This window comes from Perissodus microlepis, chromosome 12 (genome assembly GCF_051167445.1).
Source record: "Perissodus microlepis isolate ML-2025 ecotype Zambia chromosome 12, ASM5116744v1, whole genome shotgun sequence".
NCBI classification, from domain to species: Eukaryota; Metazoa; Chordata; class Actinopteri; order Cichliformes; family Cichlidae; genus Perissodus; species Perissodus microlepis.
The window spans coordinates 11,151,784-11,164,550 of NC_140472.1; the positions used below are offsets into that span (position 1 = coordinate 11,151,784).

At 42.0% G+C, this 12,767-nt stretch overlaps 1 protein-coding gene across 19 annotated transcripts in view; it reads left to right on the top strand.

The window, feature by feature from the left end:
* Window positions 1-12,767, top strand: part of rimbp2b (RIMS binding protein 2b) — a 116,432-nt gene that overhangs the window by 79,506 nt on the left and 24,159 nt on the right. For 10 of the 19 annotated variants that reach the window (XR_014801818.1, XM_084946476.1, XM_084946479.1 and 7 more), the window contains exons 1-7: window positions 3,206-3,315; window positions 4,655-4,759; window positions 6,466-6,516; window positions 6,925-6,945; window positions 9,937-10,141; window positions 11,932-12,080; window positions 12,637-12,716. Coding sequence is in view for 18 of the 19 variants with exons in the window: in XM_084946476.1 (XP_084802602.1) it covers window positions 4,658-4,759; window positions 6,466-6,516; window positions 6,925-6,945; window positions 9,937-10,141; window positions 11,932-12,080; window positions 12,637-12,716 (608 nt within the window). In the remaining variant the exon portion in view is untranslated. Of the gene's footprint in view, window positions 1-1,102; window positions 1,193-3,192; window positions 3,316-3,553; window positions 3,686-4,654; window positions 4,760-6,465; window positions 6,517-6,924; window positions 6,946-9,936; window positions 10,142-11,931; window positions 12,081-12,636; window positions 12,717-12,767 lie in introns of those variants that run through there. The other 9 variants (XM_084946493.1, XM_084946494.1, XM_084946482.1 and 6 more) reach the window with 4 other exon arrangements.

A 12,767-nucleotide genomic window follows, 5' to 3' on the forward strand; every position in this document is an offset into this window, starting at 1 on the left:
AACAGCATCGTGTGGCGAACTGAAAAAGAATTGATTTTATTATTCCAGCACTAAAAAGTTCCATTTGTTTTTATTTTATATAGTAAGATATAGATATTTGCTCTCACTGTATTGATATTATATGATCTACAAAATATGGCAATACTGTGCTGTAGCATAAAAGCTAAAAGGCTGTAGAGCTTCCCTGTTTCCTTGGCTCGAAGTGAAGAAATTAATTTAAAAAAAAAGGGAATAAACAAATACAAAAAATTAGTTTCGGTGTTGGCTATTGTTATTTTTGCCATTTCTGTATAAGATATAAATAGAAAACCATGTGATCGTGAAAGAAAATGTGTCTCTCTGTGTTTTGGTGTGCATGTAACACAAATGTCACGCAGGCTGTGCATTAGTGTGCATTAATGTTAGTTTTCCAAGTTTACCTCTTGGGTCATTTTTATGAAGCATCCTTCATAAGTAAAACATAAAGGAGCAGACTCTCCATCACAGGCCATTAGGATGCACTGTATTTACAGTAAATGCATCATGCATGAGCCATTTAGCTTCTTAGCTCCAGACAAGAAGAACCCTTGGCCTACATGCTGCTGCTGCTGCTGCTGCTATAAATTGCACATCTCAGGGAAGTCTCAAGTTGGCACTGCAAATTGCATTCACGGCACGCCACGCGACTGTTGATTGAATGTAATTAAGTTTTCCTTCTCTCCAATGAAGGGATTTTTTTTAACTCCCAGCTTGAAGCACTTGGTAGGAAAGATCATTGTGTGTGTGTGTGTGTGTGTAGTATTTGAATACATGTTTGCTTCCAAAACGCTCGCAGCAGTGAAAAACAACATTCTCTGAGTTTCTTGTTCTGTTCATTGCTTTGTATCTGAGATGCTAACACAGAAAACTATTATGACATTCTTATTGTTCTCCTGTAGCAGCTGAAGTGGCAGCTTCTTTTAGCGATGCTTTCTAGAGCGTACAAGAGAAACTCAAGCAGTCTTCTTGGATGAATAATGCATGGGTTATTGCTAACAACATACTGGGCTTGAGTGCTGTGCTCTGGTCTAATCTTTGTGACTTGTGGATTTTAAACAGTTTCCTTTCTGCCTCTTTTGCCTAGGAGAATGAGCTTCAAGACTTCCTCCACGAGAATAAGCACTTGAATCTACAGTTGTTCAGCAACAGCCACAAGGCATCTGACTATGAGGAGGTAAGAGGTGAAAGCTACGTGTAGAAAGCTTGCTGTACATAAGTACACACTAATAGCTGCTAACTTGTCACTGCCTCTCCATCTTGACACAATCTGAAGAGTTTCTGGGTCAAACCATAACACAAACAGATTATATGTCCTTTTATACTGGATCAATGGAGCCCATTATCAATGAAATCTACAAGACTTACAATCCTACACACACACTATCCCTTCAGTTTTAGTCCCAAGACTTCAAAGGCATTTGGAGCTGATAACAAAAAGTCCAAGTAGACCAACAAGGAGCCCCAGGCCTCTCTATGAATGGGAAAGCAATTTTGTGAAGCAGCTGACTGGCAGGTATTTACTGTTGGTGCTGAAGAAGGGTGGAATGCTTGTTACTGGTGTCTTATCAGGACATGGGTGGCTCTTGCAGCAGTGATCTCAGCTGTTATCAGACTGACAGATATGAGAGTAGCTCTCTGCAGGGTAGTGCAGATACTAGCCCTGGCTTGCAACCCTGTGTTCTGATGCCTGTTATCTTTGAATGAACTAGGAGGGGCTACTGAGAGAGCCTCCCTCTACCCTTAATAGACTATTGACCTGCTTCTGCTGGATCCAGTGTAGTTGTTCAGTTTGTCTGCATTAGGCGTGGCACCCCCCTCCAGATAGTTTGTAATGTGTGGATGTGGGCCGTTCAGAGGAGACAGACTCGCTGGGTTCTGTGTGTGTTTTGCTTTGCTGATGTCGCTCGAAACGCCCTCCTTGAGGAATCATTAGTCATTCACGGTCGCCCTGAGGAAGGGACTTTACCACATTACGGCCGCAGGAGCCAGTCATCTCACTTCCACTTAGGGGCCTTTATAAAAAGCTGCCTCTTAAGTACCAATACAAATGATCTGTGGAAGACAAATTATAAAGAATATGTAGTGTTGGAAATAGTCACAACGCTTGGTTCAGTCAGATGCTTGGTGCTTGGCTAACAAGGAAACATGAATAATGTATTAATATTTTGGTTCATAGCAATGGGAGTGAGTCAATTATATTACTCTTGTGTTAATTACAATTATATAGTTTTAGCAAAGAAACCAGGCAGTTCTCTTACCCGACCACTTTCTGCCTGTTGCGTGCCATTCAATCGCATCACATTTTATAGTACGGCAAAACCTGTTCAGCGTCATTCATTCCAAAGCAGCAACTCTAACCTTCATGTAGCACGTTATATTCAGCTCGCATAAATATTGTATCAGTCACTGACTGACTGATATGTATCTATACAAATGATATTGGGAAGCTGCTGTCTTAATGAACTAGATTACCGAACAGTTTCTGTAATTTTGTGCACTTTCAAAAAAAAGAAAAAAAAATTGGACTAATGCTGCAGACTCTTGGAAACGGCTGTGACAGACTATTTAAGCTCTTCTGCTCTGGAGGCCCCAGCACCAGCACCATGTCTGTTATATAAAGGAACCAGAGTCATTTTAGTGCTAAGCACAGCTGCTGAAGAGGCCACTTTGTACCGTTATCATTAAAATACATGTAGCGTTGTGTTGCATCAGTTGTGAAAGAGTTGCAGTGTTCAAAAACATCCCTGTCGCTGACTCATTGCTAGATATTTTCTCTCATAGGCTCACAGGCTCGTGATTCATGTAGCCTCTGCATCTGAAAAGTGAAGCCACTGGACAAGTGCCTTAAATCTGGTCTGCTAAAAGTCCAGGCTTAAGGCCACCGTATAAAGGTGTATGGGAAGTTACCCTCCTCCTTATCTCATGTACAAACTCAATTCAAATTTTCAGTTGCTAGTTTCAACTTTAAAACAGCCATCATGCTCCATTGTTTGCATCATTAAACTTTAGGGCTGCAGGAGGACAGGGGCAGGTGAGGGAACTTGAAAGGGTATTTACCCATATCACATAACATGAATCAATTTTTGTGTTCCAAAAATGCTACAAATTAGTGACGATTGAATACTGTAATGCAACTCATCAAAACGCTGGACCTTGCTTTTCCCTTGTGCACAGGTGAAGTCTGAGTATGCCCAGCTCAAAGAGACCCTTGGTGCTGTGACACAGGAGAGAGATTTAGCCCTGTGGGAGAGGAACCAGCTCCAAGCCAAACTGGAGAACCTAGAGCAGGTGCTCAAGGTGAGGAAGCTGGCTCCTAGAACAGACGCTGTCTGTCAGTACTGTGTGCATTTCCATTTCTAGTAATTCATCTGTCCTGGGATTCCTTTTCATTTATGGAGCCTAACCCTTTTGCCAATACCCCTTTCTCCTATCTGTGCTACACTGCCTCCATCTGGTTATTTTCCGCTATACTGTCTAATGGCCTCGACATGTCTGTTGCCTTCCAGTGTCGTGTTGGGAGGTCTGACCAGGAGCTGTGAAAGAGTAGAAGCTCGGAACAGTCTGCGCTCTTCCCTTTCCTATTTCACCTTTTCACATTGTCCTACCCGACTTGATCTGTCCCTTCCTTCTTTCCCCTTGCCCCCTCTGCCCCTGCTAGATTTATAAGGTATCACTGCTATGTCCATCTGTTGGGGAGAAGCCCATTCTGAATGCTTTCTGTCAACCTCAGTGGCTGTGCTTATCCCTCCCTTTATCCGCGGGCTGCCAGACATACGAATGGTCACGTGGCTATACGACCACAGCACTGCTTAATGTGATTTATGCATGAGGCGGGACAAAGAGTTTGGCTTTACGATGACGGGAGGGGGAGGAAGACTAGATGATAATGTCACCTACACGTCTGATGACATTACCTATCTTAGATTTTTACTGGCATGTAAATGTCATTTGCTTCTTTCACCTTACAGCGCTGCAAATATTCACATGTAGTGGGAGCAGTGATGTGACATGGGCACACTGTGTTAGGAAGAGCCGAGCATTCAATCCCCCCCGTACTGTATGGCTTCTTTTGTTGTTATGGATGACCACAGACAAGTGAGCACGTCAGAGAGTTTGCTCACCCTTTTCACGTAACACGAAACCTCGCATTGATCACGCAAAGACGAGATCAGAGGACGGCTTTTCAAAGTAACCGAGACGAAACAGGTCTTGTGTTACCTAAAGGGGGCAGCAAACCTCACTGCCGATGGAAGTTTCTCGTTCACACACCAAAGCATCCCTAGTCCTCATCCATGAGCACCTTTGCGCAAGATGAGATCTGATCTTTCCCACGGATCGTTCGACATAAACATGTCTTCACGTGGCATTTGCTGTGGCATAGTTTATGTCTTTCTTGATTTTTTAAGGGTTTAAAGGTCAGTACACTGTTAACCAGCCTCTGTATGCGTAATGTGTGCACATGTAACACTTCTGAATGTGGAGTTGAAGACTGCAGATGCATTTTGTGTTGGCTCTGTGCCTTTGGGTATTAGTACCACTAACAGCAGCCCTCTCTATGCCCCCCACCCCATCCCCATCCCCCTTCCTTCCACAATTTTCCCCTCCGGCTCTCCATCCCTACACCCCTTGTGGACAGCATATGCGAGAGGCTGCGGAGCGGAGGCAGCAGCTAGAGTTGGAGCATGAGCAGGCCTTGGCTGTACTCAATGCAAAGCAGCAGGAGATTGACATTCTCCAGAAGGTAAGAGAACTCCCAGCACCAGTGGGGATGGGCTTTTGTGTTTGCCCGGCTTTTGGCCTGTGTCATGGGTGAAAAAGCTTTTTGTTGAACACCCGTGCGAAACATACAGCGCAACAAAGGTGAAAGTCAACAGAAACGAAACAGAAGTTAAGGAGTGCATGATTTTCTCTACGCTTTTTCTCGTCATTTTCAGCACCGGCACTAGTTTCGCACGAGCGTCTCTGTCGCATCCCCGTCCTGCAGCTGTTTATCAATCCCAGAGCGTTTCTGGAGCACTCTTGTTTGTCACAAGCGAGCAAATCAGACTTTTAGAATCCAAAGTAGACACGACACTTTTTAGAGGCACACTTTAATAAAGGGGGGGGGGGGGAGGCTCGCGCTGGCCATTTGATGGTTGGCCTTCCTCCACTGTGCACTGAAGCTGACTGTAATGTGAAAGCAACGGCTGAGATTACTGATAGTGTGAACATGATAGGAATTGTCACCAATGCCTTCTCTGGCAACACTGTGAGCACCCTCGTGTTGCTGTTGCTGCAGTGTTCTGACTTCACAGTCAGCCCTTCACAGGCAGTCGTTCTCAGCTTTTTTCTCTCATTAACAGAAGCTCATTACTGCCTTATCTTCCTGCAGACACTCACTACTCTCTGTGTTCTAAATTAATTGCCTGCAAAGTAGATTTATGAAATGGTAAAGCCCCGCAGATGCTCTCGTATTTATGTGGAACGCTTTATTATTTTTTTTCTCAACAGATGTTTCTCGTTTTCATAAGAAAAATGATGCGTACGATGCCGTGTTTCCGTATACTCCTTGTCTTTTAGACTGTAAACTCCCATTTTTCTGGAGCGCACTAGCATAAAAAAAATCAGATCATAAATCTACACCTTTTGATGTAGCCCAAAAACAACTATGCAAACAAACACCCTGGCAAGATGTTCACTGTCTGAAACGGCCATTTACGAATCGTGTAACGAAAAGAAAAACAGCCACAGCAAGAGTAAACGTTGCAGTATTTTTTAACTACAGATACATGGGCAGGCTCAAACTTTTTTGCCCATAGATGATGCAGGAAGTAGTCTTCTCTTAAAAATGGCTGTTCCCCGAACCACAATCAGCAGTTCCTGTTAGCTTTGCAAAAATGTACAGCTGTGTACTCTGCTTTGCTCCTGTGTTGTTGACAACACATGAGCATTTATGTCACTTTCACCTCTGTAGCTGATGTTATATCTGAAGGAGTAGCCTTACTATGATTTCTGTGTTGAGGGAAACCATAATAGAAGCAATAAAATCATGTGTGCATCTAACCCCTGGGCTGGTAGTTAGAGACTCTTGTGCAGGTGCTCTTCAGCTTGCAGTTGCTTGATTATATTCAGTTTCTTGCATGCATGTAATGCTTTCATGTTGCAGAGCTCTCCGAATGATAAATGACAAACATGCTTAACAAAACATAAAACCGGAGAGGTGAAAATGGTTTGAGAAAAGACGCGATATTCTTTAAGCATTCTGCGATATCTTATCGAATCAAGCAACTGCTGGCAAACGTGAGTGCGGACGGGGGTCCGCGCCGTCTTTTCAACCATTTTCACCTCGCGCACCAATGAATGCCTTTGAGAGATGCTCTTTGTGAGGATCTCTCGTCGGTGTTTTAAACAGAAACTAAAGCACAGCATAAACTGCAATGTAAGTGAACTGCACCTTGTGTTTCTCAGGCTCAGGTTGAGGCTAAAAAGGAACATGAGGGCGCTGTCCATCTGTTAGAGGTGAGCGTCTGGACTCTGGGGGTCTTGGGGGCTTTGCTGTGTGTTTTTGTGTATGCTGCTCGAGCGTTTCCTGCTTTCCGTGACCTCACTTCCTGAATTTTTTTTTTGTTTCTTTAAAGTCTTATTGTTTTAAAACTATCTTGGCCAGAGTATACTGCTTTTTTTTCACAGTATCTTTAAAATGACTTTTGGTATAGAGAGTTGCTTTTCGGGTAAATGAACCATAAAGCACGCAAAAATCTATATTTAGTCTTTGTATTGGCATTGTAATACAGCGATATGTATGCGTGTGTGTTGAAAAGATTGTGATTTTAGAGATGTGTATGAGTGCTCACATGTGTGTAATTGTGCTTTATTTCTTTCTTACATCTCTTGTCATTGTATGGATGTGTGTTTATGCTTATACAGAACCACTTGGACAGCATGCAGGTATTTCAGAATTGCTTTTATTTATTTACTTGATATATATAAGTATATATATTTTACGCCTTTGCCATTAGCGGGATATACAGCAGCCCGGTATGTAGTTTGACCCATGGGGCCAAGTAACACCACATTGTGAATTAAGATCAACATTTATCTGGCTAAAGAGATAACATAAAAAAAATGCAGTTATGAGCTGATTTAACTTGCGGTCATGCCTTTTGGCTTTTCAGTACAATTTTTCACATCGATCTTTTCATACAGCCCTTTCAGCTCGTTTCACAAGGCAAGACTCACGAGTGGACTCTTTGAAAGGGTGAAACATGACTAATAGATAGCACGGAGGTCTTTCTGGCCTGATCATAAAGAAACATTGATAAAAGAATCAGAAAACCAAGTAACAAAATACACTTTAATTCAATATAAATCACTTGTATCGACATGTATTCGCATCAGATATGTTAAAATTCTATTTACATGTGAGCAAACAAAACTCTCAGGCTAAAATAAGTAAGTCTTTCCAAAGTATAATATTCTCTCTTCATTATAATATGTAGTAGCTTAAAAAGAACAAACTGCATTTCTAGTATAGGATACAGTACCAGACGGTGATGAATGTGATCCTTTTTCCTTTGTAGCGTTGCATGTGTGTTTATGCAGCATGTGTTTTAAAAACCGTCTACTTGCCATACAACTAACTGTATGATGCTGCTCAAACTAGTGTCTCCTAATTTACTAATTCCGTTTCAAAAATGCAGGAATATATTTGTCGTCAGTCTGCCAGCAGCATGTTATATACAGCAGCAACCTGCCTGCATGAAACGCTGTTTTAACAGAAATACTGATGCGGCGCGCATCACTGTGTTTTTGGGCGGCGCTGTATAATTCCACGGTCGCTTCAGTATCTTCCAGAGCCTCTCAGACTGCGCTCGGTTTCGGACCGAGAAGTGATTGCTAATGCATTGCATCATTTTACATGGGAAACCATGCTGCAGCACCTGGAATTTTCTATTGAACCTGCCCAAGCGGTCATGTTCAGTTTGTCAGCGTTAGTCTGTGCGATAATGTTTCCTGCTCTCAACATGTACGGATGATGTTATGCAAAATTTTTGTTATTGTTGAAATCTTACAGAAAGACCAGTACCAACAGCAAGCAGACCTCCGTGCCTTGTGTGTGGGTCTCATCTCAAGTCCAGTCATATCCAGTGGTGAAGAAATTGCAATGTTGTGTTTCACTCAGCTTAAATACACAGCACAATGATAATCCCAGTAAATACAATTATGATTTGATTTATTAAGGGAAAAAAGTTATCCAAACTTAGCAGTCCCTGTGTGAAAAAAGTAATTGTGTCCTAAATCTAATAACTGGTTGTGAACTGCAATCAAGCTTTTTGTGACGACTGGCAGTGAATCTTTCTCTGTGGAGGAATTTTGACCCACTCTTCTTCTCATAATTGTTTTAATTCAGACACGTTGGAGGGTTTTGAAGCATAATCAGCATGTTTAAGGTCATGCCAAAGGAACTCAATCTGAATCTTAACTCGGCTCATTTTGCTTTTTGTTTTGTTTTTTTGAGCCATTCAGAGTTGGGCTTGCTGATCTTTTTGGACCGCTGTCCTGTTGCACAATCCAAATGTTCTTGAGCTTCAGGTGAAGTGATGAATGGATGTTCTCCTTCAGGATTTTCTCTAAAAGCAGCCACACATGATCACTCTGCCACCACCATGTTTGACTGCTGGTGCAATCCTTAACTGTGAGGCCTGCAGTCTTTTAGATGTTCTTCTGGGTTTTTTGTGACCACTATCGATGCGCTTCTGGAGTCATTTTGATAAATTCACCACTATTCAAGCCATATCTCCTCCATTTGGAGATAATAGCTCTCACTGTGGTTCACTGTCTTTGTAACCATTTCCACACCGATAGATGTCAACAACTGTTTCTCGGCTGTTTTTTCAGATTTACGTTTTGAGCTCTTTGAGCCTATTTCGCTTTTTCAGACAAGCTGTATTTAAGTGATTTCTTGTTTCAGCAGGTCTGGCAGTAATCAGACCTAAGCTAAAATCAGCGTTCCAAATAAATGTGGTTAATCAAAGTTTATTCATAATTTTAACAAGAGGGGAAATTACTTTTGTTCACGCAGGGCCAGGTAGGTTTGGATAGCTTTTTTTCCCTTGATAAATCAAAATCATAATTTAAAAACTGTATTTTCTATTCACTGGCGTCATCTTTAGTATTAGATTTAATATTGAAATTTGTTTTATGATCTGAAAAAATGTAAGTGTGACAAATATACAAAAAAGGGCTATTCTGCATTTCCAGCAGAGATTACGCAAACTGAAGTAAATAGTGCATTTTATGGTGGCTATTCTCATCTTCGGATAAATACAGACCCAGTTAGTAGTGGAGCACCAGTGCATACTCCCTGGATGGTGTGGAGTGTGTGGGATAGACTTAAAATAAACCGCACTACTCATGCTCATCACAGTTTCAGAAACACGTTGCCCTCTGCTGCAGTGTGCTTTCAACACTGTTTGCCTCAATTCGCTTAAAGCTTCCTGTTGTTGGTCTTTTTAAGGTCTTACACGACAATAACAAAAACATATAATATCATCGTCCTCATCCTTTAAGACAGTTTGGGTATGCTTTGAAATAAGTTTTATTTGGAGTACTGTTATTATGAACTGTAGGATAGTTGTGCATGCGATTTGTATAATGTACCGTCAGTAGTGGTCAAGAAGTCATTTCAAGGTTTCTTTTCTTTGTAATGACTGATCAGTGTTATTAGTCCTACAGTAAATGTCTGTTTTCTTGTTCACGTATAGACAGCTCAACAATGTGTCACCTGTTTTAGCGTGAACTCTTTTTGTGTCTTTATCATTATTTTTTATTTTTATTTTCTTTGTCTCCATTCCGTCTTTCTCCCTTTCCCATCCTTTTTTCTCTCCTCCTCTGTCTCTTGCTTCTGTCTCAATGTGTCTCCTCCCTCCCCGCCATCAGGCCAAAGTCCGCGAGCTGGAGGAGAAATGTCGGACTCAGAGTGAGCAGTTCAACCTCCTGTCTAAAGAGCTGGAGAAGTTTCGGCTCCAGGCTGGGAAGTTTGATATCCTCAGCACTGAACCCTTAACTGTGTGTGAATCTCCTGGGTCTCCGAACAAATCCCTGTCACAGCTCCTTAATGGACTGGCTGCCCCCACAGAGAAAGGTAAAGGCCATTTGTTAGCATTAAAGCTCATGCTTTCAGCAGATAAATGTTACGCCGGTACTGTAGATCACCTGTATTCAAGTGTACAGTTAATTAAGATGTATCGTTCCAGTCTTATAGGAACTATTAGTAGTAGTAGTTTTTATGACTTCCCTCATAAAAAGTCAAATTAACTAAACGTTTAGAAATATTAAGTCAAAGACAGCTGTGTCACCTGTAATCTGTTTAAATGGCCTCTAGTATGTAAAACTTTTTAAATCAATGCACCAGTTACTCACTAATTACAGCACAACGTGTTGTTTAGGATGTTGTTGCTATGTAATTTTGCACATTTACAAAATAAAGTTATGTGCTATTTTAAAAATTACATTTTAAGGACCCAAAGACAAAAGTAAAGTAACGCGTGGTGGGTGAAGAACAGGTGGGATAGCAAAGTGGCTGGGTTACTAAGGAAGGCAGCACAGGTGCTGAGCAGACAGGAAGGAGTGCCGGTGAAGGCGGGATCTATTTGTGGGAAAGGACAGTGTTGAGGACAGAATCCCTCTCTGTGATGGAGGATACACCATGAAAGGTGGGGAAACTGAGTAAGTTCAGGGAATGAAGCGGGACACTCAAGGGGGCTGAATCTTGGTACTCCAGCAGACCAGTTTTCCTCAGGGTGGGAGTTAATAGATATCATCTATCCTCCCACTGTAGCCACTGGGAGCCAGCAAGTAGAATGACTCAGGAACTGGTTGTAGGTCATCAGTACTGTTTAGGCTTTTGGGCAGGTGTGGCGTAAGTCGACTCAGGAGTCGCAGGTGGAGTAAAAATATCTTTTTACTTTAGTCGAGCCGGGAGTTTAATTTATTGTCTGAGTATCAATCAAGTCTCTGTACTGCCCATTAAGACTTTAGCCGAGTTTGGCTGGAAAACTGCTGCCGACTCTGGGACAGTCTTAGTAATTGGTTATGTGTCAGATGACTCAGACTCAGGAATAGTTGCCTGACACAGAAACAGTCCAAACTTTAGCAAGTGACTCGAGGAGCAACACCACTCTCAGGAACAGGCTGAGAAACAGGAGCAGTTGATTCAGGACCTGGCTTGACCTCACCCAGGATAAGGACAGACACTGGCAGGCACACTGTGCAACAGTGCCTGTGATGTAACAGTGAGCCGAGCAGTGGAGATGCATGATGTCAGCGCTGACTGCATCTCATTCTGGATGTCACATTCCTTCGTCACCCCTAAAAATCAGTATCCATTGGGCCACTTTTATTCAGTTTGTACTAAATTCAGGTTATCCACACAGAGATCACAGAACACATGGATGCTGTTAGGTTGAAGAACTAAGAATAAGTCAAATCAAACCAAAAGGAAGACGATAGCAACAGCAGAGTTCAGGCAGAAACAAGCACACAGTCCACAGATTAATGATATAAAGTGATCCAAAAAAACTAAGAGCCAGGATGGAACAGCCGGGGAACACAGAGTACACGCAGATGATCACACAGACAACAAGGAGAAGCACAGGACTATAAATACAGACAGAGCTAATTCAGTAATTGATGAAAAAAGGTGAATGAGATTCACCAAAGAAGTGGTGGACAAATAAAACCAAAGCAAACAAGTACTGTGCTAGAGCCACATCAATCATCCTGCTTAACAAAAATTTCATGAAATCAAATTGAATTAAATGGCAGAACCTTTTTAAAGGACAGCATGCAATCAAATGCAAGATGAAAATTCTGACTTTGATATTAGTTCTGTTATATTGTGATGTGTGGAGCTATGTTGCTTTTGTTCCACAGGCAATGAGGCCCCAACAAGCAGATCTTTGATATCGGAGTTCATTCGACCACTCCAAGTCAGCGGAGACAAGCCTGAGCTCCTCTCTGTCAAGCCAACATTCCTCACTCGAGGTCGAGCCTGCAGTCCAGCGCGGACTTTACTCTCTGAGGTATATTATAGTGTCCATTTGTACACATCCGAAATCAGATCGATTCGATACATCTCAAACAAATGGAATCTAATAAACTGCGGAAAGACGGTCTAAAAATCCCAAACGACACCGTTGAGACACAACGTGGGAGAATTCCCAATAATTTCAATCGTTTGCTCCACGTATTTACCCAAAAGCATTTGTGTTGTCACTCAGGTCAGTGGAGCTCTAATAGTTTCTGTGAAAAAGCTTTTTATTATCATTTTTTTTTAAGCTGAACTCACCAGTATTAGATTCATTCCCTCGCTCATGCCTCTGTGATCCCTTACGTAGACGGCACATTTGGGAAAATGCTGATTCATTTTAATCTAAATAATGTCTTTGGGCTGAACACGAGAAAATCCACACAGCGGGAATCCAGGAGGCTTCTCTGTGTTACTCATGCAGATTATTTGGGATTGATCAAATATATTTAGTTGACACAAGCTAAAACATTGAACCAAAGGGAATGTGCAAACATTAAGACGCATTCGATGTTGAAACTGTGAAAATCTGTGAATGCTTCCTTCTCCAGATGGACAAAGATCTCAGCTCCACCACCAGATCCAAACCACGGTTCACAGGGAAGGTCCGTCTGTGTGTTGCTCGCTACAGGTATGCACACAAAACAGACAATTACTTTTTCAACCACTGCTGTATTTGTAA